This window comes from Punica granatum, chromosome 4 (assembly GCF_007655135.1).
Source record: "Punica granatum isolate Tunisia-2019 chromosome 4, ASM765513v2, whole genome shotgun sequence".
NCBI classification, from domain to species: Eukaryota; Viridiplantae; Streptophyta; class Magnoliopsida; order Myrtales; family Lythraceae; genus Punica; species Punica granatum.
Genome location: NC_045130.1, coordinates 36,126,360 through 36,149,968, shown reverse-complemented (window position 1 = coordinate 36,149,968; position 23,609 = coordinate 36,126,360). Strand labels below are relative to the sequence as shown.

The following is a 23,609-nucleotide window of genomic DNA, read 5'->3' as shown; positions in this document are numbered from 1 at the left end:
ATTAACGGAAGATAAAAAAGAAGAAGGCAGTTACTCTGGCTATTGAACATTCTATGTCCTGACATTCTTTTCCTCAGCCAAGAACAGGAAATGATAGATTCTACAAAAGACTGACTGCCCATAATATCCCCAACAACAAAATTGTGCTTCATCCTAAAATCACATGAAGCTATTCCTTTCATAGACCCAAAAAAGTCTGCACAGGCCAATCTACGTCTGCCCAAATATGTGTACATCAACGACCTTGAATTTCCTCTTGAATTGTGTCGCTAACAACCTCATTCCTAGAAAGAAACTCCACTCAGGTTCAGTGACCCCCCAGTGTCCTGCCATTTTTTTTACTGGGGCGACTGGCAAGGACTATAAATCTGTGTCTTTGATGGAGGATTACAAGTCAGAAATTGAGAACTGGGACTTGTCTTTGATGGAGGAGTCTTGTGTTTGGCTTTCAGTATAATTTGGATGAGTGTTTGAAATTTTGTTGATTGAGAATTGGGACCTGTCTTTGATGGAGGAGACTTGTGTTTGGCTTTCAGTATAGTTTGGATGAGTCTTTGAAATTTTGTTGATACCCTTTTGGTTTTGGTATTATATATATGTATATATATAATGCAGGTTTCTAGACTTGAGTGCTGTTTTAGAACCTGGAAGATCTTGCAAAACCGAAAAACCTGCCATACTTGATGATGCTATCAGAGTGTTGACCCAACTCAAATCTGAGTCTCTAGAGCTCAAGGAAACAAATGAGAAGCTGCTCGAAGAAATAAAATGCCTGAAGGTAAGTGCAATTGAAGATATTATAATTTGGCTGATAATGACAACATGGTGTACCCGTGCTAATGATTATCCCTTTTTCTTTATGGCATCTCTCATATTTTCTTATACCCTCATTTACCTGTTAATGCAATTGATTTTCTTACTTTCATTCCTGAAGAGCATTAGAGAGGCTGTCAAAAGCCATAAAATAGAAGTGATTGATCATGTGGGTAGGATCCGAAAACTGCTGTAAAACCACAAGCACCGACTATAGCTTGGGAGGCATAGTAACTTGACGGAGAGGCCTGGTTGCAAAAAGAGAGTGTGAGCTGCATTTTGATTGATATAGGCATTGTAAGGATGAAATTGTGTGGATGCAATGGTGGCCTATTACATATTTCATTTTGCAGCCCAATGGTTTTATAATAATCTAATTGCAGAGTACTGTTCAACACGAGGTCTCTTGCGTTATATAGTTTGTTTCACTTTTCTTCTCATCAAATACAAATACGTGGCCATCCTGTTGCGGTATCTAAGAATAGATTGCCCTTCGGATCCAATTATTGTGTGAGAGGGAGAGAGGAGCGAGGGGCAGAGATTGAACCAACAACAGTTTTTTTGGGCTTTAGAGGCATAAGCTTGCAGTTGGTTTGCCATTTCAAGTGCTAGAAATCACTGAATTATGATAATTGCTCAGAGTTTTACACTTTGAACCTTTCACTTGTAACAGGTGGAAAAGAATGAGCTTCGAGAAGAGAAACTGACGCTGAAGGCTGACAAAGAAAGAATGGAACAGCAGTTGAAAACCATGAGCATCCCACCTGCTGGGTTCGTGCCTACTCATCTAGCAGCTTATCATCATCCAGTAGTAAACAAGATGGCTGTATATCCAAGCTATGGCTTAATCCCGATGTGGCAGTACATGCCTCCATCTGCCCGTGATACATCTTCTGACCATGAGCTGAGGCCACCTGCTGCTTAGTGAAATTTTTTCATCTTTGCGGATAATTTCAATTCTTCTTTTTGGGTTGTCTTTGGTTCTTCCATTAGGGAAAAAGAGAAGTGGTGCTTAAATTTGCTGTGCAATAATTTGGCAATCTTCTCTTCCATTAAGGTGTATATATATTGATCCCTGTCATTGTGATTTGACCGCTATACTTTTAAGGTGAATCGGTGCCAGTAACTTCACTCGATTGTCGTTTTAGTCCTTTATATCTGTTTTCGTGTTTTTGTTTGAATTAACAGGATCGTGTCTACTGAATGAATTCCTTGTCTCAACATCTGTTTTGTTATTATTGGTTGATCTTTGTGAAGGTTTTGCTCAAAATTTTGCAGAACATCCGAAATGAGAACTGGGACTTGTATTTAATGGAGGAGACTTGTGTTTGGCTTTTTGTAAAATTTGGATGGTGTTTGAAATTTTGTTGAGCTGCAGTGCAACTATGCAATGCATGAAGGAAATAAACGGATAAACAGATCGTATAACGTGTCCGGGTAATCGGCTTGCATGGATAAACGGGTCGTGTAAACGTGTCCGGATAAATGGGTTTATTGGATAAACGAGTCGTGTAAACGTGTTCTGGTAATCGGATTTATCGGATAAACATGTCGTGTTAACATGTTTGGGTACAGGTTATAATCGTATCGTGTATTCGTGTACCTATTATGACACGTTTCGATAAACGGATTTAAATGTGTCGTGTACGGGTTGACACGAATATAACCGTGTCGTGTACAGGTTTCCAAAACCTGACCCGTTTAATAATCGTGTCGTGTACGGGTTATGACTTCGATAACACGAATCCATTTAGATACGAACCCGTTTAGACGCGACACGATACAAATTGCCACCACTAATGATTGCTATCAAAATCTTCTTATCCAAAAGTCAAAGATCTGTTGTTTGTAAAATCCTAGTAATTAATATCTTTGACGATCTAGCTGAAATTGGAGGTTACGTTACCATACATGTCTTGAGCTTTGGATTATGTCCTGTACTGCCCCAATACCACTTGTTAATTACGTTTCTTCCTGAAGCCATAACTTATGGATCATTTTTCTTGCATCTTTCTAAATTAACGTTTGACCCGCTATATTGTTGCCCCATACAAATCAAGGAGGGTGCAATGCAGTAGCATATTTTCGCCTAATAATCAAGATGTTTCATATTCGACATTTATTTTGAGACTATTCATTTATTAATTATTAAGATTTTTTTAAAATTTTATGTATTAGATTTACATACCTCCATTATAATTGAAAAAAATAATTGTCCATCTATAATTCCAATTCTTCTAAATCTAAAACTGCGAGAAAAAATAATGCATGAAAACCGATACAGATATCTCTACCTTCTACAGGAACTGCACATTATGTTTTGCGACATTTAAGTGTGTGTCTTTTCTTTTCTTTTCTTTTCTTTTCTTTTTTCGATAGATAAACGGGCCGAAACCCGCGAGGAAATATATATAGTATAAACTTACCCAAAAAATACATATAGCGTAAAGAAAAATAATATGGCATGCAAAAGTTGCAACAGGACAATCATCTACCGCAAACATCACATGAATACGGGTTCGTATATCACCATGGAATTCTATAATCACAAAGCGAATAACTGATTCCAAGACCGTCAAAGGAAATCCTACATATCAACAAACAACTACATATCCAAATTATAAGGATGATTCGAATTGCGATATTCACCATAGAGCACATATATAAAATGCTAAAAGATTATTTCGGGAAGGCTTCAATGATGGAAGGGATGGTGGGGATCTTGATTATGTTGTACCGAGGGAAGCCACTTGCTGCCAAAAGGTTCTTCCACTCGAGCTCGGTCCTCTCCTTCCCCCCCCCGACGCGTGAGCGAACATCAACAAATCGAATATGTAAGCAATGTCATCAAAGAGCCCGTTACCTTCCTGCTGTAGAACCGACTCTATTATGATCAACTTCCCCAGTTTCTCGGGAATCGCCTTCCTGCAGTTCTTCAGGATCTTCACGCAATCTTCGTCTCCCCAGTCGTGCAATACCCACTGCACAGTAACGTGTGATATGAATTTTATATGCTGAGTAGGAACTCTTACCTTCGTCAAATGGAAACGAAACATGTATTAAGACTGATAGATACAAATAAAATAAGAAAAGCCAACAAGATTACCTTCATAAAGACAGCATCAGCAGCCGGAATGGACTCGAACATGCTGCCGTTGATGTGCTCGACGCCCGGGTATGCGGGGGCAGTGGCCACGACATGGGGAAGGTCGAAGTTGATCCTTCGTATGTTTGGGTTTGCCTTCACAATCTGGGCAACCGCTTCGCCGATCCCACCACCCACGTCCACGAGAGATCCAATGGATCTGAACCCGTCCTGGTAAGCTGCCACGATCGCCTGCAGGATGATCTTGTTGGTACATGCCATCGCATCGTTGAACAACGTGTTGAACTGAGGGTTCTTCGATGCCATCTCCCATACCTCCATCCCATGAGCTTTCTTAAAGGGCATCCCTCCTGTTTAATTCATATAATTGTAATTATACCTTACAAGAGGAAATGTAATTTTAACATATCATCATTCCTCGTGAGCTTTTTGCACACATAAAACAATTATTCATTTTGAAATTGCTGAGGATATTAATTCCGTATGAACCTAATGGAAATTCAATATGGTATCACAGTCAGATTATGCGTTATGTGTATGCATGTCCATGCATGTGTGCGCACCAACACCATGTCAGGCCTATATGTCCGAGTACAGCCAAAAGTACGTCTCGTGTTAGTTCCCCCCTCACCCGAGCACAGAAAATGAGTCCGGCTCGAGGTCAATTGTTCCGAGCGGGTGTTTAAGGGCATGTGATAATGTGTAGGCATAAATAGGCCATGTGTTGCACGCAAGGTTGGGTTTGATGATTTTAATCCCACATGAAAAAGATAAATTAAAATTTATTGATTTATATGATACTTGAGTACTAATCCTTATCAGTTTAAGATTTTAAGTAGAAATGAGACTAATCAATCCCAATGGAAATTCAATAGACATGATTCAGCTTATTGATTGAAACACTGTAATTTTTCGCTCTTTCTTAAAAAGAAAAAAAATAAAATTTCGGTGGTATGTACGTACCATCTTTAATACATTGACCAAAGTAATGCCACGGAGCCAATAGATCAGGGTGGTTCTCCATCGTGACCATGGGAGCCAGGTTATACTCCGACTCCTTCACCAGCCACCTTGAAGAGTGGGTAAGCTCATATAGCGTGTCTCCGCTGTCCGATGGTTGATGGGCAGCGAAGATGTCCCGGCGGACGAGAAGCCTCATGATGCGCGCAAGGGAGGAAATGTCCGGGGATGAGGATCCGTTGATGGAAGCGGGGATCTGGTCCAACGTGATAGGTCGGCCATGGGAGTGTATGATGTCGGCTATGCCGAGCTCCACAGCGCATTTCAGGGCCATAGAGTCCGCGAATCCGAATAAGTTCTGCCATATGGCTACTTGCCCCCTCAGCATCGCTTCGGTTTCTTTTGCATCCATATTTCAAAACTATAGTTAGAGTGTAGAGCAAATAGATTTTGGACAGTACTTTGATCCTCGGGGAGAAGAGAAAGCGTGATAAATAGGCAAGAGTGACTTCAAGGGAATATGTTATAATTTCTTGTTTTCTAATTATACACGCCAGACACATAAAGAAAAAACGAAAGATTTTTTATTAATAGATACAACAAGAAGTCCACATGCATGCGTATCATATTCATGAATTAAATAGTGCACATTAAATTCATAAAATTCATCGTGTTAATCAAAATAATATTATTTTAAATTACACAAGTCATCGGCATATTCTTAAATTGAAAATCAAACTATTCTATTATTTCTTTTTTAATATTATTTTTGAAATCATTTCACAGGTAATATGCTATTAGGGGACGCATGGATTGATGGGAAGTTCGGATTTTGCCTGAGAACTATGCATTTTCCGTTGGACGTCTTTCCCATCGTTAATTGTTTAGGGACTTCTTTAAAGATAACCGTGAGGTTCGTGGACCAAACATCTGATTGGATAAGTTTGGGGCCCATAATTTCCCATCCCACCTAACTCCTCTTATAGTAAATGGGGAAATTCCACTGTCTACTCTTTGATCCAACTGTCACTTGTGGACATGAGGTGAACACATCAACGTTTGAAAGTGATTATTGCTCCGTTTGTTTTCAAAGTCGTGATTTAAGATTTTAACTTTAACTTTAACTCAAAACACTACACAACAAAACACACATTTCAAAAGTCAAATTGGTGGGCCCCATATATTATTAAAATACAATCATATTATAATTAATTATCTATACCTTCCATTCATTTCATATTTCAAAAGTCAAACTGGTGGGCCCCATATATTTTTGTCTTCTTCTACAATCACAATCACAATCACAAATTCGTGACTTTAACTCCGAAAACAAACGCATTGTATATGTTTGAACCTACATGGACAATTGGTTTTATAAGAACTAGGGGCGACCCCGCGCCGATTTAAATTTCTTTTCAATTTTTTGATTCATCATCATAATTTGTGTAATAATCAATATAGTATATAACATAAAACTATAATAAATTTACTTATTTGTAAAAATTATGAACTTTCTATCAATAGTAAATAATTTTATTTTTATTTTTAAAAGATTATATCATGTTATCATATATTATATCATTTTTCTTTTTATTTCATGGAGTATGTTTTGAGTGTGTTAAATTGGTGGATTCTTGAATGTAAAATTTATAGTTTTGCTCTTAAAAGGATAAGTAAAATAAGGTTTGAAAATAATATTAAGTAAAGGAAGACATGATAGATTTTAAGAAACTAAATTTATTTGCATTTTGTAAATTTATGAAAATAACGCCAGGTCTTCCCATATGGATAAAAGGAGAAAAATATTACATGTGATTCAAAAATACGAAATATTATTCTTCTCATACAAAATATTATTCTTTAAGTAGGAAAATATTTCATAAAAGGGCAACGATTAAATATTCAGCATCTGGACTCAAGAATTTGCCAGATATATTTGTAACTCTTCATAAAAAGACAAAACAGATATTGAGAATATAGTAAGATGCATGGTGTTAAATCTTATAGTGATAAATAGAAGTGAAAAACTTGTAACACCATGAACATAAAACATGACATTATATTTTTTAATGAATAACTTGTCAACCATAATGATGGGTCATTTGACTTGGTGAACCAATTAGGTTACATCACTACTTTATCGGGCCAAAATTAAAAATATTGAACAACAGAGGGAAAAAAGAGCGAGAGAGATGGAAATGGCTTCGCACTCACAAATTAAAATTTGAAAAAGAACTTTATATATGTTGTAATTTGTATATCTAGTACCTCTAGTACAAATTTCTTCTGATTTTTCTAAATAAAAGTTACGGTAAAAGTATTTTTTATAACGATCGAATCATTTGACATAACACGTCAATCACATTACGCGATATCTTATTTGGGTCAGATTTGAAAACACTAAAATGGCTTAACTTTTTGACCTAATGATCAGATCATTTGGCGTAACGAGTTGACCGCATTGTGTGCAAGCTCATTGGGGTTAGATTTGAAAACGCTAAAAAGGCGTAATGCATCGACCTTATGATCGGGTCTTTTGGTTAACGTGCCATCGGTCGGATCAGATTTGATGACGCTTAAAAAAAGGGGAGGGGGATTTTTAAAAATGAAAATTACTAAAAATGAAATAAAAAGGTTTATAATTGGATCATCTGGCATAACATGTTGATGGGATTACATAGTGCCTTATCTGATCTAGATTTGAAAACACTAAAAAGGCGTAACATTTCGATCTAGATCATACCATTTAGTATAACACGTTGACCGAATTACATAGAACTTTATTGGTGTCGAATATGAATTCAATAAACAGGGGCAATGTGTTGACCATATTATCAGATCTTTTGGCATAATGCATCGATTGGATTACACGACATAATTTTCGGATCGAATTTAAAAAATGCCAAAGAAAGCGGGGGAAATTTAAAAAGTAAATTTTACAAAATTAAAAAGAAAAAGGGAATGGTGGGGCCGCGAGTGGGAAAAATATATCCACTTCAACCAACACCCAAACCCACAAGAGACAGACGGAGCTGCTTTCATTGTTTGTTGGCAAGTAAAGGGGGAAATTATGCCGTGTTTGAATTTGTAATAAAAAAATTTGAACTTGAAATTTAACTCAACATGTTACATAAAAAAATTACATATTTTTCAAGTTAAAATTTTTAATTTTAATTTTAACTCAACAAACTACACAACAAAATTAAAATTAAAATTAAGTCAAATTTAAAATCCCATCTCATTTGTCATTTTTCTACAATCAATATTAAAATTAAAATTAAAGTTATTTTAACTCTGAAACTAAACATACCATTACTGTCTGCTCTTTGATCCAACGGTCACTTGTGGACATGAGGTGAACACGTCATCGTCTGAAACTGATTATACGTTTCAACCTCGAAGGACAATTGGTTTTATAAGAATTTCTTGATAATCTCCAGCTCAAACTCATTACGTTCTCACTGCGCTAGGTTTTTTTATTGGTTGGTACGTTATTCTAATTTTTTGAAGTTGGACATGATGCATTTTGCGTTTCCCAAATTTCGTGTTTTCACTCGACATATTATTTTATGGCTATTTTTAATTATACCAAACCATCTGATGGTAACTTAGGATGTGTTTATTTCAGTTTAATTAAATAAGTATCTAAAAATTTATTACAAGTTAGTTATAGGAGAAAATGAATGTAAAAAATGTGAAAAGTTGATAAATGAGAGTTTAAACTAGTTAATAAAATAAGTAGAAAATTTTAACTTAATGAAGTAAGTCATTTTTTACTTATTGATGCTCTTTATTTCTCAACTTTTTTCTTCTTTATCATTCTTCCTCACTTTCTAAACATTTCATCCCTTAACTAATTAAGTGCTTAATTTTTAAGTATTTATTTTATCAATCAACACCTTATAATTAACTGTTTTTTTCCTTGATAAACTAATGGAAAGGTATATAATTACATATTGTTCAACTCAGCCAGTATGAGTTAATTATAAAAAGAAATCAAAATTGAGAGAAGCTTATATATCATACATGCCGGTCCCATATTATAAAAAAATCTTCAAGAAAATTTATATTTCCACTTGTCAGAAAAGATTTCAAGTGAATCTATTTTACGTAAGTTGTAACTCAAGTATATTGTATTGAAATATAAGTGAATTACTAGATGCTAAATAATATCAAGTAATTGACCAAATACCCAGAAAAAAAAAAGAGAGTAATTGACCAATCCTTAAATTCATTTTATATTTTTTCAAGGGCGAGGGAGAGACGATTAAAGTGGAAAAGTTATTTTGGTACGACCTTTTTGAAATTTAAGTGTGTCAGCTGAGCACATTTCTTTACACTTAGGTCTCGTTTGGATATAAAAGAATGGAATGAAATTGATATCTCATACTGTCATTTCATTTTTTCATTTGGCATCACTTAAATCCCCTTTGGTACATGGGATCAAAATAGAACGAAATAATATTCTATATTTCCACTGTTTTTAGTGTTGGAAAAATCATTCAATTTAAACAACATTTTTTGTTCGACTTGATAGAGTACTTTTTCTTTCAAAAAACTTAGTGTCAGCACTCAATTTTGATCCATCGGCTTCAGAGGGGCAAAATCGTCATTTTTTCACCCGTGAGGAAAGTATTTCTGATTAATTATTTGAGTATTCACGATGTTTTGGAAATAGTAAATTTTCCTAATTTAACATCAATTTTATGATTTTTTCAAAAAATAATACCATTTGGGACGTTTTCGAATTTCGCGTACATCGACGTCAATTTTCAAAAATTCGAGATTGAAAATAATTTCATCTCATAATATCGATCAACGAATTTTTCTAAGCACGATGACGGTCTCGATTTATTTTTCCGACGTCCGATCAAGAAGACAGAATTTTTAATTTTGTACGCGCGTGGTGTCAGAGTCAGTCAGAACCGGTCAAAGCCGGTCTGACCGACTAATTTTTGAAAAAGGACAAAAGGGGTCAGAGTCGGTCAGAGCGGGTCTGACCGACTGCTGACCCCATTTTTTTTTTAAAAAAGGAGGGCAACGGTTAGTTGACCTTTCCTCTCCATCCTCCCCCTAGTTTGTCCTCTTCTTCCTTCCTCTTTTCCCTTCCTTTTGGCCCCCGACTTTTCCTCCTTCTCCTTCTTCCTGAGCAAAAAAAAATCCGGAAAGGAAACAAATCTCGGCTCCGATTTTTCCTCTTCTTAGCCGATTCCCCGCAATCTCCAGCTGGCCCTTCCATCACATTCGAAAACCCTAGCCGCATTCCTCTTCCTCTTTCCGTTTTTCTTTCTCGGCTAAAAAGGAAAAGAATAAAGAAAAATGAAAAATAAGAAAAAAAGGGGAAAGAAAAACTTTGCGGTCTTGACCTCGGCGCCGGGGATTCCAGAAAAAAAAAAAAGGATCGAAACCTAACCCTACCTGAGGAGGCCCAGCTCTCTCTCTCGCCCGGACTCTCTCCCTCTCGGTTTTTTAAAAAAACGGAGTTGGACTTCAGGAGCTCGACCTCCGAACACCCCCATCTCGCAGACGAACACCCTCAGCTCCTCCATAACTCCTTCGGCCCGGGGCACCGAATCGCGGACGCGACTTCACGTCGACTCCTAGTCGGTTCCAGGTGTTGGCGAGATAAGCTAGACCCCTCTGGCGCGTGAGTCACCCTGTGGCAGGACGCCGGGAGTCCTTGGAAGTCGGAAGCCGCCGCATCCAGCCATCACGGGAGCCTCGAACCGCCTCCATCCTTCTCCTTTCATAGGTAGCAGTGCGGCCCAGCCCAACCTTACGGCCTAGTTTGGCCCCGGTTCAGCAGCTAATGCCGGCCCAATAGTGCAGCCCGTGTTCAGCGGTAGCTCGGCCCAGTCCGGATCTCAGCCCAATTCGGCCCAGTTCGCCCCCGTTAGCCCAGTCAGCCCATCGGCCCAGTTCGGCCCACTCCCCCAGCAGCCTAACTCATCTGGCGATTTTTTTTAATTTACAGAATCGCCCCTCGACTTCCCGAACTAGGTAAATTCCCAACTTAGTGGCATGTTTAGGACTCCATTTCTGAATATTAACGTTTGCTTGGATGGACATGATGTGAAATGAGCGTTATTGGGCTGCGTGGATGATCGGATTTGTCCCGAACTTGGTTTTATGAACTTTCTGTTTTGTCTCACTTCAGTCCTGAGGACATCTTTTTAAAAAAATCAGCCATTAACTTTCCGATGCGTTTCAGTCAATTCCTGGTCATTTTAATATTTCCCAATCAGTTCTTGAATTTTTCAGAATTTTTCAATCATCCTAAGGAACTTTTTAAATTGTTTCAGTTTAGTCCCGGGGCTATTTTCCGCCATTTTCAGATCTGTCCCGAATTTTAAAATTCCTTTCAGTCAAGTCCCAGCCATTTTTACCATTTTCTAATCAGTCTCTGAATTGTTCAGAATTTCTAAACCTATTCCGGGAACTTTTCATGTTGTTTCAGTTCAGTCCCTAGGACATTTTTTCACTTTTCAGATCATCCCGAACTTTCAAATTCATTTCAAAAAGTCCTGGGACATTTTCAGTAATTTTTACACAGTCCTTAATTTTTCCAGAATTTTCAAATCAGTCCCCTGAACTTTATTCGAATGTTCAGATCAGTCCTTGTTCTTTTAAAATTATTCAATTCAGTCCCTGGACATTTTCTAAAGATACCCAATCCTTTCCTATTTGGATTCTTGACGTATGTGCGCCGCTCAAATTTTTTTGTTTTAGTAATCATATGTATATAACATGACAATGTGTGTTCTTTTATGTTTTCCCGCTTCCATGAGTTGGTGCCGTTTTATCGATTCCGTTAATATAATGTTTGTATATGTTTGTATGTTTATCATGATCATGGCGGCACCGATTGTGTAAAAATATGTATGTTTATCGTGCTTGACGTGATAATGTGCTCTTGATCTGTGTTTTAAACGCTTTATTTTCTCGTTTTAATTGAAACCTCACATGAATCGGTTTAATCATGCAAACTCGGCCTAAAATCAATTTTTTAAAAAATTTTAAGACGGTCGGAAATTAGAGTTTACTGGGCGGTCAACTAATGGCTATTCCGACGACTCGAAATTCGTAGACTAAAGCATTCGGTAAATTTTTAATTAACCTAAAATTTCTACATACGGGATAATCGGGACGTTAAATTTGGCGAAATTAAATCACTTGACTTCTTTAAATGAATTGTACGAACCGATTAATAATCTGTAATCACGTCGACAGTTCAAGAACTGTTAGCCATGCCCTTTTCAAATTCACAATTTCAAAAGTACCGAGGTATGCGCAACGTAATCTTGATTTTTATGCACATACATATTTACCGATTTAATGGCATGACTACCGTTTCTTGTCCTGCAATAATCCTAGCGTAGGTTTGTGCATAGAATTGGTCAAAACATGGGAAAATAAATTAATCACAAACTCGGCATAATCAAACATGGGCAAATAGTCAAGCAGAGGGTTAGGTTTCGGGTTTTAGGTGAAAATACTCTTAATCTGTAAAAGTCATATCGTCACGATATAGAATAATCTAAAAATAACCCACACATTCAGGACTTGACTACGGATATCATGTCTGTCGGGTCCGTTAAAATAATGCCGAATGCTACATGCCCTATCTATTACTCATTTTGTTTGTTTTAAGGTAGGATTTGTATACCAAGATACCCCGGTTAATAATAAATTAATTCACGTAAATTCGGCGATAACAAAAACCTCATTGTTTGTTTATTTGAGCTTGCTTGTTATATTTTAACACTTGTTTGTTATGTGGATCGAGTCCGATCATTTAGGAGGCGATTCACACAGGGTCCAACGCCCTTAACCGTCGATCACGGGATTCAATGCCCTCATACACCGAGTGCACATTTAATTTAATTTTCGGTCTTTTCCAAAACCAGACGGTGAGCATGAGTGAAATAATGGCCGAACGCGAACCGACCGGGATTCAGTTATTGTAATTTGTCTTTTATTTATTTGAGATAACAATGTAAGGGTTTATGTTGTATATTTATTCATGTAATAATCCCGATCGGAAAGTGGACGGTTTGAGTGTTTCTTCGAATTTACGGTGTCAAAACGGACGAGTCAAATGCAACCCTAAATCACGCGGTAAATAAATAAAATGGCAAGCCTAGCAAGTTAGAGTACCGAAAGGGCGTGTGGGATATAGGCCCACACGTAATAGAACCCCCGAATTCGGAATTTTCGGTTCCATACAAGACCATTGCCTTAGCATACTAGGTGTATCCAGACCCCTAGACCTGGGCGACTCACCGGCCCTCGACCTTCTAGTCGTAAACAGGTAGCGGCGACTCCTTCTCATGTGCGTCTGTCGCGCGTCCCTAGGAAGGTGGACATTCCCAAGCCGCGTTGCATAGGCGCGCGCACGTGTGCCCCGACGAGACGAAATTCGGGTGCGCACACTTAGGCTGCATTTGGTGATTGGGAGAAGGATTGGGATAAAAGTTTTAAAATCCTAAACTCATATTTAGTGATAATAGGGTGGGGATTGGGATCGGAATAAGACCAAGTATATTTGTTAAGGAACTAATCCCAATTAGGGTTGGTGGTTGGATATAGATAATAATTTGTGAAAATGACATTATCGACCTTATTTTGTTTCAAATTTACCAAATCTACCAATGAAAGAAGAAGAATGGAGAAGGGGTGGTGGTGGTGGTGGATGGTTTTAGGGGATTTTGATGAAATTGCTGCCATAGAGGAGCAATCTGGGGCATCTCTAGCTAACCCGATTAAGTGTCTCAAGTTCAGGGAAGTTCTCGACTCATGTAATCTATTGGACCTTGGTAGTACTGGACCAAGGTTCGCGTGGATTGGGTCTCGGTCTGGAAGTTATAACCGGGTGTTCAAAAGGCTTGATCGAGCAGTGCGTACTTCGAACTGGAGAATTTGCTTCTCGGATGCTGTGGTCAGGGTGCTACCTGGAGTTAAATCGGATCATCACCCTCATTATGATTAATTTTTGTGAAAACCTAAATTTGAAGAAACCATCTAGACCTTTTCGCTACCTGATAAGGGCATATTATACTCATATTTTATTGTGCAATTCATGTTAAATTATTATTAATTTTATAGAAATTATAAGAAGTCGGTGCTTAATTATGTGTAATTTGATATTGTAGGTCTTTGAGGACTTAGATGGAATTACGAGCAATATTGAGGAGTTTTGCGCAATTTGGAGCCAGCATATATCTTTCGGAAATCTTTTTTTTGTTGTGGATATAAATACTCCTCATAACAAGATTAGGAAACCCTAGGGGGGGAGCCATCTTTCACCATTCTTTTAACCTAGAGAGTTTTTGGAGAGGGTCTTGTTTGGAGCCGTCACCTGGATCAATTGATTTGAAGCGAAGAATTGTGGAAGAGATAATTCCTTAAAGGAATTGTTGGGTTTTTGTTTTAGGATTCAATATCTTGAGTTTACTGCTGAATATGAATTCTATTGCAATGACTCCTTGGAATTATAATTGTGTTTTCAATTCCATGATATTCTAAGCTTCTTTTGTGGGAATATGATGAAACCCTAGGTAGCTAATATGATGATTGTCGCCATGTTATAGGATTAATAGATGTGTTGATGATTCATGATTGCAATTCCTATAATTTCAATTTTAATTCTTAATTGGTTATAATTGTTAGAAACACTATTGATACGGGAGTTGATATAGTGTTTGTTAGGAATTCTTGATTAGACTAATTAGTTAAATGCGATAGCTGCGTTAATTAGTTTAATTAGAGATTATCCAGGGATTAATGCAATGTTTCTAGTTAGTTATTCGCTAAGACATTAGGGATAATTAATTTAGGGCATTAGACAATCATAGCACTGGAAGGTGTATGATTATAATTTAGAGTCCACTATTAATTAGAGATGCGGGAGCTGATTGATTAATTAGAGGTTTAAGACTTTAATTTTAAAGGCTTGATAAACTCACTTGAATAATCACATAGCTATCAGTCTATATAACATGATGGCAATCTGATTAGTGAAACTAGGGTGGATTCTGTTTTTCCCACTTTCAATTGATATATTTTCGTACAATTCTCTTTCTGCTCTTTGTGACGATTTAGGTTGATTAGTAGTTAATTAGTTAATTCTCTTAATTTGATTGCTTAGATAATAATAGAATCTAATATAGGTTTAGTACTTAATTAATCCTTGTGGGATCGACACTCTATTCATCACTATATTACTTGATCTGACCCAGTACACTTGCTGGTAGAATTTGAGCTTATTTTTATATATTTGCAAAGGGATCAAGTTTTTGGCGCCGTTGCCGGGGATTAACTTAATATTAGACCACCTTTAGTTCTATTGTTAATTTAGGCGCACTTTACTGTGTGTTTATTTCTTGTTCTCTTTGCAGGTATTCTATGCGCAGGAGTAGAAGTGCTGAACTTCTACCATTAGATCCTGAGATAGAGCGCACCTTGCATCGGTTGAGAAGAGAGAACAGAAGAAGGGAAGAATTGCAGGTAGTTGAGATGGCAGATGATGACATCAACCGCCAAATACAGGGTGCTGCCAGAGCACTTCGAGACTATGCAGTACCTACTATTATGGGTTCTGCGATCAGAAGGCCCACTATTCCAGCTAATAACTTTGAACTGAAGCCAGCACTCATCCAGATGGTTCAATCAAATCAGTTTGGAGGATATCCCAACGAGAGTCCTGATGAGCATATTGCAGGATTCCTCCAATACTGTAACACGGTAAAGATGAATAATGTCACTGATGATGTTATTAGATTACAGCTTTTTCCTTTCTCGCTTAGGGATAAAGCGAGAGCCTGGTTCAATTCACTGCCACAAGAGTCCATCACCACCTGGGCCGACCTTTCATCTAAGTTTCTCAGGAGATTTTTCCCACCAGCTAGGACTGCAAGATTGAGGAACGAAATCACTAACTTCACCAAGTTCAATGGTGAATCACTTTATGAGGCATGGGAGAGATTCAAGGAGGCAATCAGAAAGTGCCCACATCACGGATTGCCAGATAATCTCCTAATTGAGGTCTTCTATCTTAGCCTGGATGATACATTGAGGTCTCTAGTAGATGCTGCAGCAGGAGGCGCACTGATGGGTAAGAATTATGATGAAGCAGGTGCTTTGATAGAAGAGATGGCCTCCAGTGCACATAATTGGCAGAATGAAAGAAGTAAATCAAGAGTGGCATCAGTCAATGACATGGACACTATTGCTAATTTGACAACCCAGATTTCAGCTCTCACTACCCAGGTAAGTAAACTCACCTCAGCACATTCTTTTAATACTAATCAGGTTGCTTTTTGTGAGTTGTGTTCAGGACCACATTCGACTCTTGAATGCATGTCTGGAAATCCCTCGGCTTCACCCAATGGAGAGCAAGTGAACTTTGTCAACAACTTCCAACGGAGTAATCAAGGGCCTTATTCGAACACTTACAATCCCGGGTGGCGTAATCATCCTAATTTCTCATGGAGGAATGAGAATAATGCACTTAAACCGCCACCTGGATTCCAAAAGCAAGGCCCTGCTCAGAATGCTCCACCTCAGCAAAGTCAGTCGAGAATGGAAGAGCTCATGTTGAGCTATATGCAAAAGACTGACACCATGCTACAGAATCAACAAGCCACTATTCGAAACCTAGAGGGTCAGATTAGTCAGATTTCTCAGCAATTGAGTAATAGACCATCAGGGTCTTTACCCAGCAACACTGAAGAGAACCCCAAGGGTGTCAATGCTATAATGCTGAGGAGTGGCAAGGAATTGGAAATAGTCAATAGAAAAGCTCAAACTCAGGAGGAGAGTCCGGAGAAAGACAAAGGTAAGCAAAAGGTGGAGGAACCAAGGTAGAAGTCACTAGGGGTGAAACCGTATGTTCCTCCTGTCCCTTTTCCAGGAAGATTGAAGCAACAACAGTTGGACGCCCAATTTGCTAAATTCCTAGATGTTTTTAAAAAGCTGCAAATCAACATTCCATTTGCAGAAGCACTCCAGCAGATGCCTTCATATGCTAGATTCATGAAGGATCTGCTCACTAAAAAGAGGAAGTTTGATGGGAGTGAGCCTGTGATGCTTACAGGAGAGTGTTCTATGATTCTCCAAAAGGACTTGCCTAACTTACCACGCAAACAAAGAGATCAGGGGAGTTTCACTGTTCCTTGTACTATAGGGAATTTTCATTTTGAGAACGTTCTTATTGATTCAGGTGCAAGTATAAATTTAATGCCTCTGTCTATTTTCAGGAAACTTGGACTTGGAGAATGCAAGAAAACTCATATTACCTTGCAACTTGCTGACAGGAGTATCAAATATCCAAAGGGTATTGTTGAGAATGTCCTGGTGAAGGTAGACAAATTCATATTTCCAGTCGACTTCATAGTCTTGGAGATGGAGGAGGACAGAGAGGTGCCCATGATCCTTGGCAGACCGTTCCTTGCGACAGGTAAAGCATTAATAGATGTGGAACAATGTAAGCTCACTTTAAGAGTTATGAATGAACAAATAACTTTTAATGTTTATGACGCCATAAAGAAATTTGATGATGGCAAATCATGTTACACCATTGATATTATTGATGAGCTTATCTCTGAGTCTGTGGAGGAGAAAGCAGGTGTGGATACAATGGAATCAGTCCTTAGGGATCTGGACGATTGGAGTGATGATGATGAGCATGAGGAAGAATCTGTGGAGAAGGTATCAGAAATCAAGGCTCGCTACTATGAGGAGCTGGGCACTAGTGCGACAAAACCAGTATCATCTTTGACACAGTCCCCGGTGCTAGAACTTAAACCATTGCCTAGCCATTTAAAATATGCCTATCTTGGAATAGATGATACTTTGCCAATAATTATCTCTTCTTCCTTGACAGGTGATCAGGAGCAACAGCTCCTAAGCGTGCTGAGAGAGCACAAGGAGGCAATAGGATGGACTATTGCAGATATCAAAGGGATCAGCCCTTTGATTTGCACTCACAGGATAATGTTGGAAGCTGAGTGCAAACCCATAGTGCAACCACAGAGGCGACTTAACCCAACTCTCAAAGAGGTAGTGAAGAAAGAAGTGCTTAAACTGTTGGATGCAGGTATTATCTATCCTATCTCAGATAGTAAATGGGTTAGTCCTGTTCAAGTAGTGCCCAAAAAGGGTGGTATGACTGTGGTTAAAAATGAGGTCAATAAATTAATCCCGACTCGTACTGTGACTGGGTGGAGAGTTTGTATAGATTACAGAAAACTAAATGATGCTACCCGTAAAGACCATTTCCCCCTCCCCTTCATTGATCAGATGCTAGAAAAACTTGCAGGGCATGATTATTATTGTTTTCTAGATGGTTATTCTGGTTACAATCAGATTCATATAGCACCCGAGGACCAGGAGAAAACCACATTTACTTGTCCTTATGGCACTTTTGCCTTTAGGAGAATGCCTTTCGGTCTCTGTAATGCACCTGCCACTTTCCAGAGGTGCATGATGTCTATATTTTCTGACATGTTAGAGAATTTTATTGAAATATTTATGGATGATTTCTCTGTTTTTGGGAAGTCATTTGAATCTTGTCTGACAAATTTAGGCTGTGTGCTTAAAAGATGTAAGGAGACTAATCTGCTTCTGAACTGGGAGAAATGTCATTTTATGGTAAGAGAGGGTATAGTCTTAGGTCACAAGGTGTCAAAGAAAGGGATTGAAGTTGATCGAGCAAAAGTGGAGATAATAGAGAAGTTGCCACCACCCACTTCAACAAAAGGAGTAAGGAGCTTCTTAGGACATGCTGGCTTCTACAGGAGATTTATCAAGGACTTTTCTAAAATCTCTAGACCTCTTTGTAATTTACTTGAAAAAGATTCTGCTTTTGTTTTTAATGACAATTGTTTGCAGGCATTCAATTTATTGAAGGAGAAACTCACTTCTGCACCAGTGATCGTTGCACCTAATTGGGAGCTTCCGTTTGAGCTGATGTGTGATGCCAGCGACTATGCTGTAGGAGCAGTACTTGGGCAAAGGAGAGGTAAGGTATTTCATGCAATATACTATGCTAGTAGAACTTTAAATGAGGCCCAAAAGAACTATGCCACAACTGAAAAGGAGCTTTTAGCAGTCATATTTGCATGTGACAAGTTTCGGCCTTATCTGATAGGTTCTAAGATCATAGTATACACAGACCATGCTGCCCTGAAATATTTGTTTGCCAAAGCTGATGCTAAACCTAGGCTAATTCGTTGGATTCTACTGCTACAAGAATTTGACCTGGAAATTAGAGACACAAAGGGAACTGAAAATGTAGTGGCTGATCACTTATCCCGTTTGGAATCTGATTGTTTAGATTCACCCATTAATGAAAAGTTCCCTGATGAACAATTGCATGTAGCAGAAATCCAAGGATTACCTTGGTATGCTGATATAGTCAATTACATGGTTAGCAACATCACACCATATGGTTTGTCATCTCAACAGAAAAAGAAATTTTTGCATGATGTGAAATACTATTTTTGGGATGAACCATATCTGTTTAAATATTGTGCTGACCAAGTAATTAGACGCTGTGTGCCTGAAACTGAACAACTTAGCATAATACAACACTGTCATTCTAAGGAAGCAGGAGGCCACTTTGGTGTGGAAAGAACTGCAACTAAGATCTTATCTTGTGGATTTTATTGGCCTAGAGTATTTCATGATTGCAGGAATTACATTATGTCTTGTGCTCCATGCCAAAGAACTGGCAATATTTCTAGGAGACATGAAGTACCACAAAATAGCATTCTTGTAATTGAGCTTTTTGATGTGTGGGGAATAGACTTTATGGGTCCTTTTCCCTCTTCTTTTTCAAATAAATATATTCTTGTGGCTGTTGATTATGTTTCAAAATGGGTAGAAGCAGTTGCTCTACAAAGTAATGATGCCAGAGTTGTAATCAGATTTTTGAAAAAGAACATCTTTTCAAGATTTGGGGTACCTAGAGCCATTATAAGTGATGGGGGATCACATTTTTGCAATCGGCAATTTGAAAAATTATTATCAAAATATGGAGTTACTCATAAAATTGCCACCCCTTATCATCCACAGACTTGTGGACAGGTTGAGGTGTCCAATAGGGAAATAAAGCGTATCTTAGAGAAAACAGTCAATGCATCTAGGAAAGATTGGTCTTTAAAACTTGATGATGCATTGTGGGCTTACAGGACAGCTTTCAAAACCCCCATAGGAATGTCCCCATACAAGATTGTTTATGGTAAATCATGTCACCTACCAGTAGAGCTTGAGCACAAAGCATATTGGGCCATAAAATACCTTAACTTTGATTTACAAGCTGCAGGTGAAAAGAGATTGCTCCAATTGAATCAGATGGCTGAGATGAGAGAGGAAGCATATGAAAATGCTAGGATATACAAGGAGCGAGCCAAGCGATGGCATGATAGGAACATCCTAAAGCGAGAGTTTTTGCCTGGTCAGAAAGTCCTATTATACAACTCTCGCTTGAAGTTGTTCCCAGGTAAGTTAAAATCTCGATGGTCTGGACCATTTGTTATTTCTAATGTTTTTCCCTATGGTGCAGTTGAGCTGAAGTCAGAAGATGACCGCACTTTTAAAGTAAACGGTCATCTTCTCAAGCATTACTTTGAAGGGGAAAATATTGATGGTGATGCCACTACGGTGGATCTAGCAAATTCGGTTGAAGAATTGGAAAAGTCGAACTAGCGACTATAAACTAAGTGCTTCATGGGAGGCAGCCCATGTCTAAGAGCTAAAGTCCCTGTTGGCTCTCAATTCTTTTGCTTCATTTGTTTTATTTTGATTTGCTGTTGGTTTGTACTTTATCAAGCACCCACTCATTGGGTAGACTTGGGATATTTGCTATTTGATTGTTTTAGTTAAGATGGATTATCTGCTATTTTTGTTCTTTTTGTTGTTTTCTTTTTGTTTTTGAAGCCAGGGTGGATAACAACTGCTGACTCTCTCTATTGCTATACCAGTTGGAACTCCAATTGCTTCAACTTAATTTTTCGAAACCGGGGAAGTACTAGTATCTCTTTTTCTCTTATGTTCTTTATTTTTATTTTCGTTTTACTAGAGCTACATTAGGAACAGTGAGGACACTGTTTAATCTAAGTGTGGGGAAGGGAGATACTAAACAGATGGAGTATAAAATTGAGTATAGTGTTGATGTCTGAATTCTGCGATTTAATTTGTTACTCATGACATCTGATGCCTGTCTTTGTTGATAAATAGTTATACTTCCCTGTCACCTTGAATTATAATTGTCCTTAAGTTATCTGGCAATTGTTAGGCCAAATTCTTTTTTTTTTTTTAATTTTTTTTAATTATTGAAATCTAGAGATTGTACGAAGAATACTGTTGATAGCATTTGTTCAGGAATTGTTTGAAAAAAATTGACTCACTTAGGCGCCCTACTCACCACTGTTGTGATTTTTGTACTTAGTTAAAATTAATTAGTCAAATCTTTAGAAATCAAATTTACCTAGTTTTTAGCCCTAGAGTTTGAAGTTTAAGAGTCGGTCAAGTCCTTAAGTGAAAAATAAACAGGTCTACTTCTAAGCAAAGTTAGTTAGTATATCCTCTTTTTAATTATTCTAATAGCACTTTAACATTTAGTGAAAGAGGTAGAAGAAGCTTTGTACTTAGTGATTCCTATAAAAGAAGTCTGAAAAGTGTTAGTGAGCATTCAAAAAAAAAAAAGCAAGCATAGCCTTTACTCCAATGACTCAAGAATTGAGTTATGAGTATCCTAACTTGAATGTTAGAGTGAGGAAGAGTTCGTAGGGGTCCCTTTAAAACCCGGTCACTTGGGTGATGAGCCCGGGATGTGCCGACTCAATGAACTCACTATAACGAGAAGAGCGGAAAGGCACAAGTTCAAACAAAAATTGGACTTGAAAAAAAAAAAAAAATTTTGCTTCTTAAACAGAAAGGAAAAATTGAATGCAAAAACAAAAAAATAAATTAAGACTTGTAATAAAAAGGAAGAAAACCTAGGGACGAAGCAGATACCATATGCTTTCACTACCTTGTTGACTTGCTTGGAGGGAAAATTAGAGGGATTATATGCCTGCTAACAGCTATGAAGTTTAAATGTGTATTTTTCCTTATAGGACTGAGTATTTACTTTTGAAATAGAAATCTTAGGCTAAACGCTTGGATTAAAATTTGCTTTCTCTAGATTAGCTGGTTAATTTCAACTGTAGTACTCTGATCACATGTTTCCAGTTTGGTTTGAGCAGTGGGCACCACAAAATAACGAGTAATAAATTATGAGATATCAAATGCTTAAATCAGTGAATATGAAAATTTGTACTCTCTCTGATAGATTTCTTTCCTTGGTCTTATTTATTTTGCTTGAGGACAAGCAAAAGTTCAAGTGTGGGGAAGTTGATAAGGGCATATTATACTCATATTTTATTGTGCAATTCATGTTAAATTATTATTAATTTTATAGAAATTATAAGAAGTCGGTGCTTAATTATGTGTAATTTGATATTGTAGGTCTTTGAGGACTTAGATGGAATTACGAGCAATATTGAGGAGTTTTGCGCAATTTGGAGCCAGCATATATCTTTCGGAAATCTTTTTTTTGTTGTGGATATAAATACTCCTCATAACAAGATTAGGAAACCCTAGGGGGGGAGCCATCTTTCACCATTCTTTTAACCTAGAGAGTTTTTGGAGAGGGTCTTGTCTGGAGCCGTCACCTGGATCAATTGATTTGAAGCGAAGAATTGTGGAAGAGATAATTCCTTAAAGGAATTGTTGGGTTTTTGTTTTAGGATTCAATATCTTGAGTTTACTGCTGAATATGAATTCTATTGCAATGACTCCTTGGAATTATAATTGTGTTTTCAATTCCATGATATTCTAAGCTTCTTTTGTGGGAATATGATGAAACCCTAGGTAGCTAATATGATGATTGTCGCCATGTTATAGGATTAATAGATGTATTGATGATTCATGATTGCAATTCCTATAATTTCAATTTTAATTCTTAATTGGTTATAATTGTTAGAAACACTATTGATACGGGAGTTGATATAGTGTTTGTTAGGAATTCTTGATTAGACTAATTAGTTAAATGCGATAGCTGCGTTAATTAGTTTAATTAGAGATTATCCAGGGATTAATGCAATGTTTCTAGTTAGTTATTCGCTAAGACATTAGGGATAATTAATTTAGGGCATTAGACAATCATAGCACTGGAAGGTGTATGATTATAATTTAGAGTCCACTATTAATTAGAGATGCGGGAGCTGATTGATTAATTAGAGGTTTAAGACTTTAATTTTAAAGGCTTGATAAACTCACTTGAATAATCACATAGCTATCAGTCTATATAACATGATGGCAATCTGATTAGTGAAACTAGGGTGGATTCTGTTTTTCCCACTTTCAATTGATATATTTTCGTACAATTCTCTTTCTGCTCTTTGTGACGATTTAGGTTGATTAGTAGTTAATTAGTTAATTCTCTTAATTTGATTGCTTAGATAATAATAGAATCTAATATAGGTTTAGTACTTAATTAATCCTTGTGGGATCGACACTCTATTCATCACTATATTACTTGATCTGACCCAGTACACTTGCTGGTAGAATTTGAGCTTATTTTTATATATATTTGCAAAGGGATCACTACCTGGCAGCTTGGCAACGCCATCCGAGCTTCTAGGGCTTTATCTCTCAAAGTTGGTCACGGGAAGTAGAGCTACCT

General features: G+C 37.6%; 4 protein-coding genes and 1 non-coding gene across 5 annotated transcripts; 3 read left to right on the top strand and 2 right to left on the bottom strand.

The window, feature by feature from the left end:
- Positions 1-379: 379 nt before the first annotated feature.
- Positions 380-1,738, top strand: LOC116204379 (transcription factor bHLH104-like). Its single transcript, XM_031536456.1, has 3 exons — positions 380-432; positions 616-778; positions 1,487-1,738. Exons 1-3 carry the CDS (start codon positions 380-382, stop codon positions 1,736-1,738), a joined length of 468 nt encoding a protein of 155 aa, XP_031392316.1.
- A 1,565-nt stretch (positions 1,739-3,303) lies between these two features.
- On the bottom strand, positions 3,304-5,344 carry LOC116202773 ((R,S)-reticuline 7-O-methyltransferase-like). The gene is given in 4 exon segments (XM_031534385.1): positions 3,304-3,612; positions 3,615-3,794; positions 3,920-4,269; positions 4,883-5,344. Coding segments are annotated over 4 exon segments (1,059 nt in total). The 5' UTR covers positions 5,292-5,344; the 3' UTR covers positions 3,304-3,492.
- Positions 5,345-13,544: 8,200 nt separating this feature from the next.
- LOC116204378 lies at positions 13,545-17,190 on the top strand. The gene is made up of 5 exons (XM_031536455.1): positions 13,545-13,711; positions 15,277-16,147; positions 16,190-16,715; positions 16,878-16,960; positions 17,137-17,190. Exons 1-5 carry the CDS (start codon positions 13,545-13,547, stop codon positions 17,188-17,190), a joined length of 1,701 nt encoding a protein of 566 aa, XP_031392315.1.
- LOC116206486 lies at positions 15,794-15,900 on the bottom strand. Its single transcript, XR_004156715.1, has one exon. It is a non-coding gene; the product is annotated as a small nucleolar RNA R71 (small nucleolar RNA).
- A 22-nt stretch (positions 17,191-17,212) lies between the features above and the next one.
- Positions 17,213-21,178, top strand: LOC116202669. Its single transcript, XM_031534264.1, has 2 exons — positions 17,213-19,448; positions 19,953-21,178. Exons 1-2 carry the CDS (start codon positions 17,282-17,284, stop codon positions 20,585-20,587), a joined length of 2,802 nt encoding a protein of 933 aa, XP_031390124.1. The 5' UTR covers positions 17,213-17,281; the 3' UTR covers positions 20,588-21,178.
- Positions 21,179-23,609: the final 2,431 nt, after the last annotated feature.

What these genes read in the sequence shown, in the direction of transcription:
- LOC116204379 (XM_031536456.1), top strand. Translation starts at nt 380, where the DNA reads ATGGAGGATTACAAGTCAGAAATTGAGAACTGGGACTTGTCTTTGATG. An exon ending in GACTTGTCTTTGATGGAGGA is followed by an intron (nt 433 to 615) that starts GTCTTGTGTTTG and finishes TATATAATGCAG; the next exon opens with GTTTCTAGACTTGAGTGCTG. An exon ending in AAGAAATAAAATGCCTGAAG is followed by an intron (nt 779 to 1,486) that starts GTAAGTGCAATT and finishes CACTTGTAACAG; the next exon opens with GTGGAAAAGAATGAGCTTCG.
- LOC116204378 (XM_031536455.1), top strand. Translation starts at nt 13,545, where the DNA reads ATGGAGAAGGGGTGGTGGTGGTGGTGGATGGTTTTAGGGGATTTTGAT. An exon ending in CTTGGTAGTACTGGACCAAG is followed by an intron (nt 13,712 to 15,276) that starts GTTCGCGTGGAT and finishes TTCTCTTTGCAG; the next exon opens with GTATTCTATGCGCAGGAGTA. An exon ending in AGTTTGATGGGAGTGAGCCT is followed by an intron (nt 16,961 to 17,136) that starts GTGATGCTTACA and finishes GTCTATTTTCAG; the next exon opens with GAAACTTGGACTTGGAGAAT.
- LOC116202669 (XM_031534264.1), top strand. Translation starts at nt 17,282, where the DNA reads ATGGAGGAGGACAGAGAGGTGCCCATGATCCTTGGCAGACCGTTCCTT. An exon ending in ACGCTGTGTGCCTGAAACTG is followed by an intron (nt 19,449 to 19,952) that starts AACAACTTAGCA and finishes CTTATCATCCAC; the next exon opens with AGACTTGTGGACAGGTTGAG.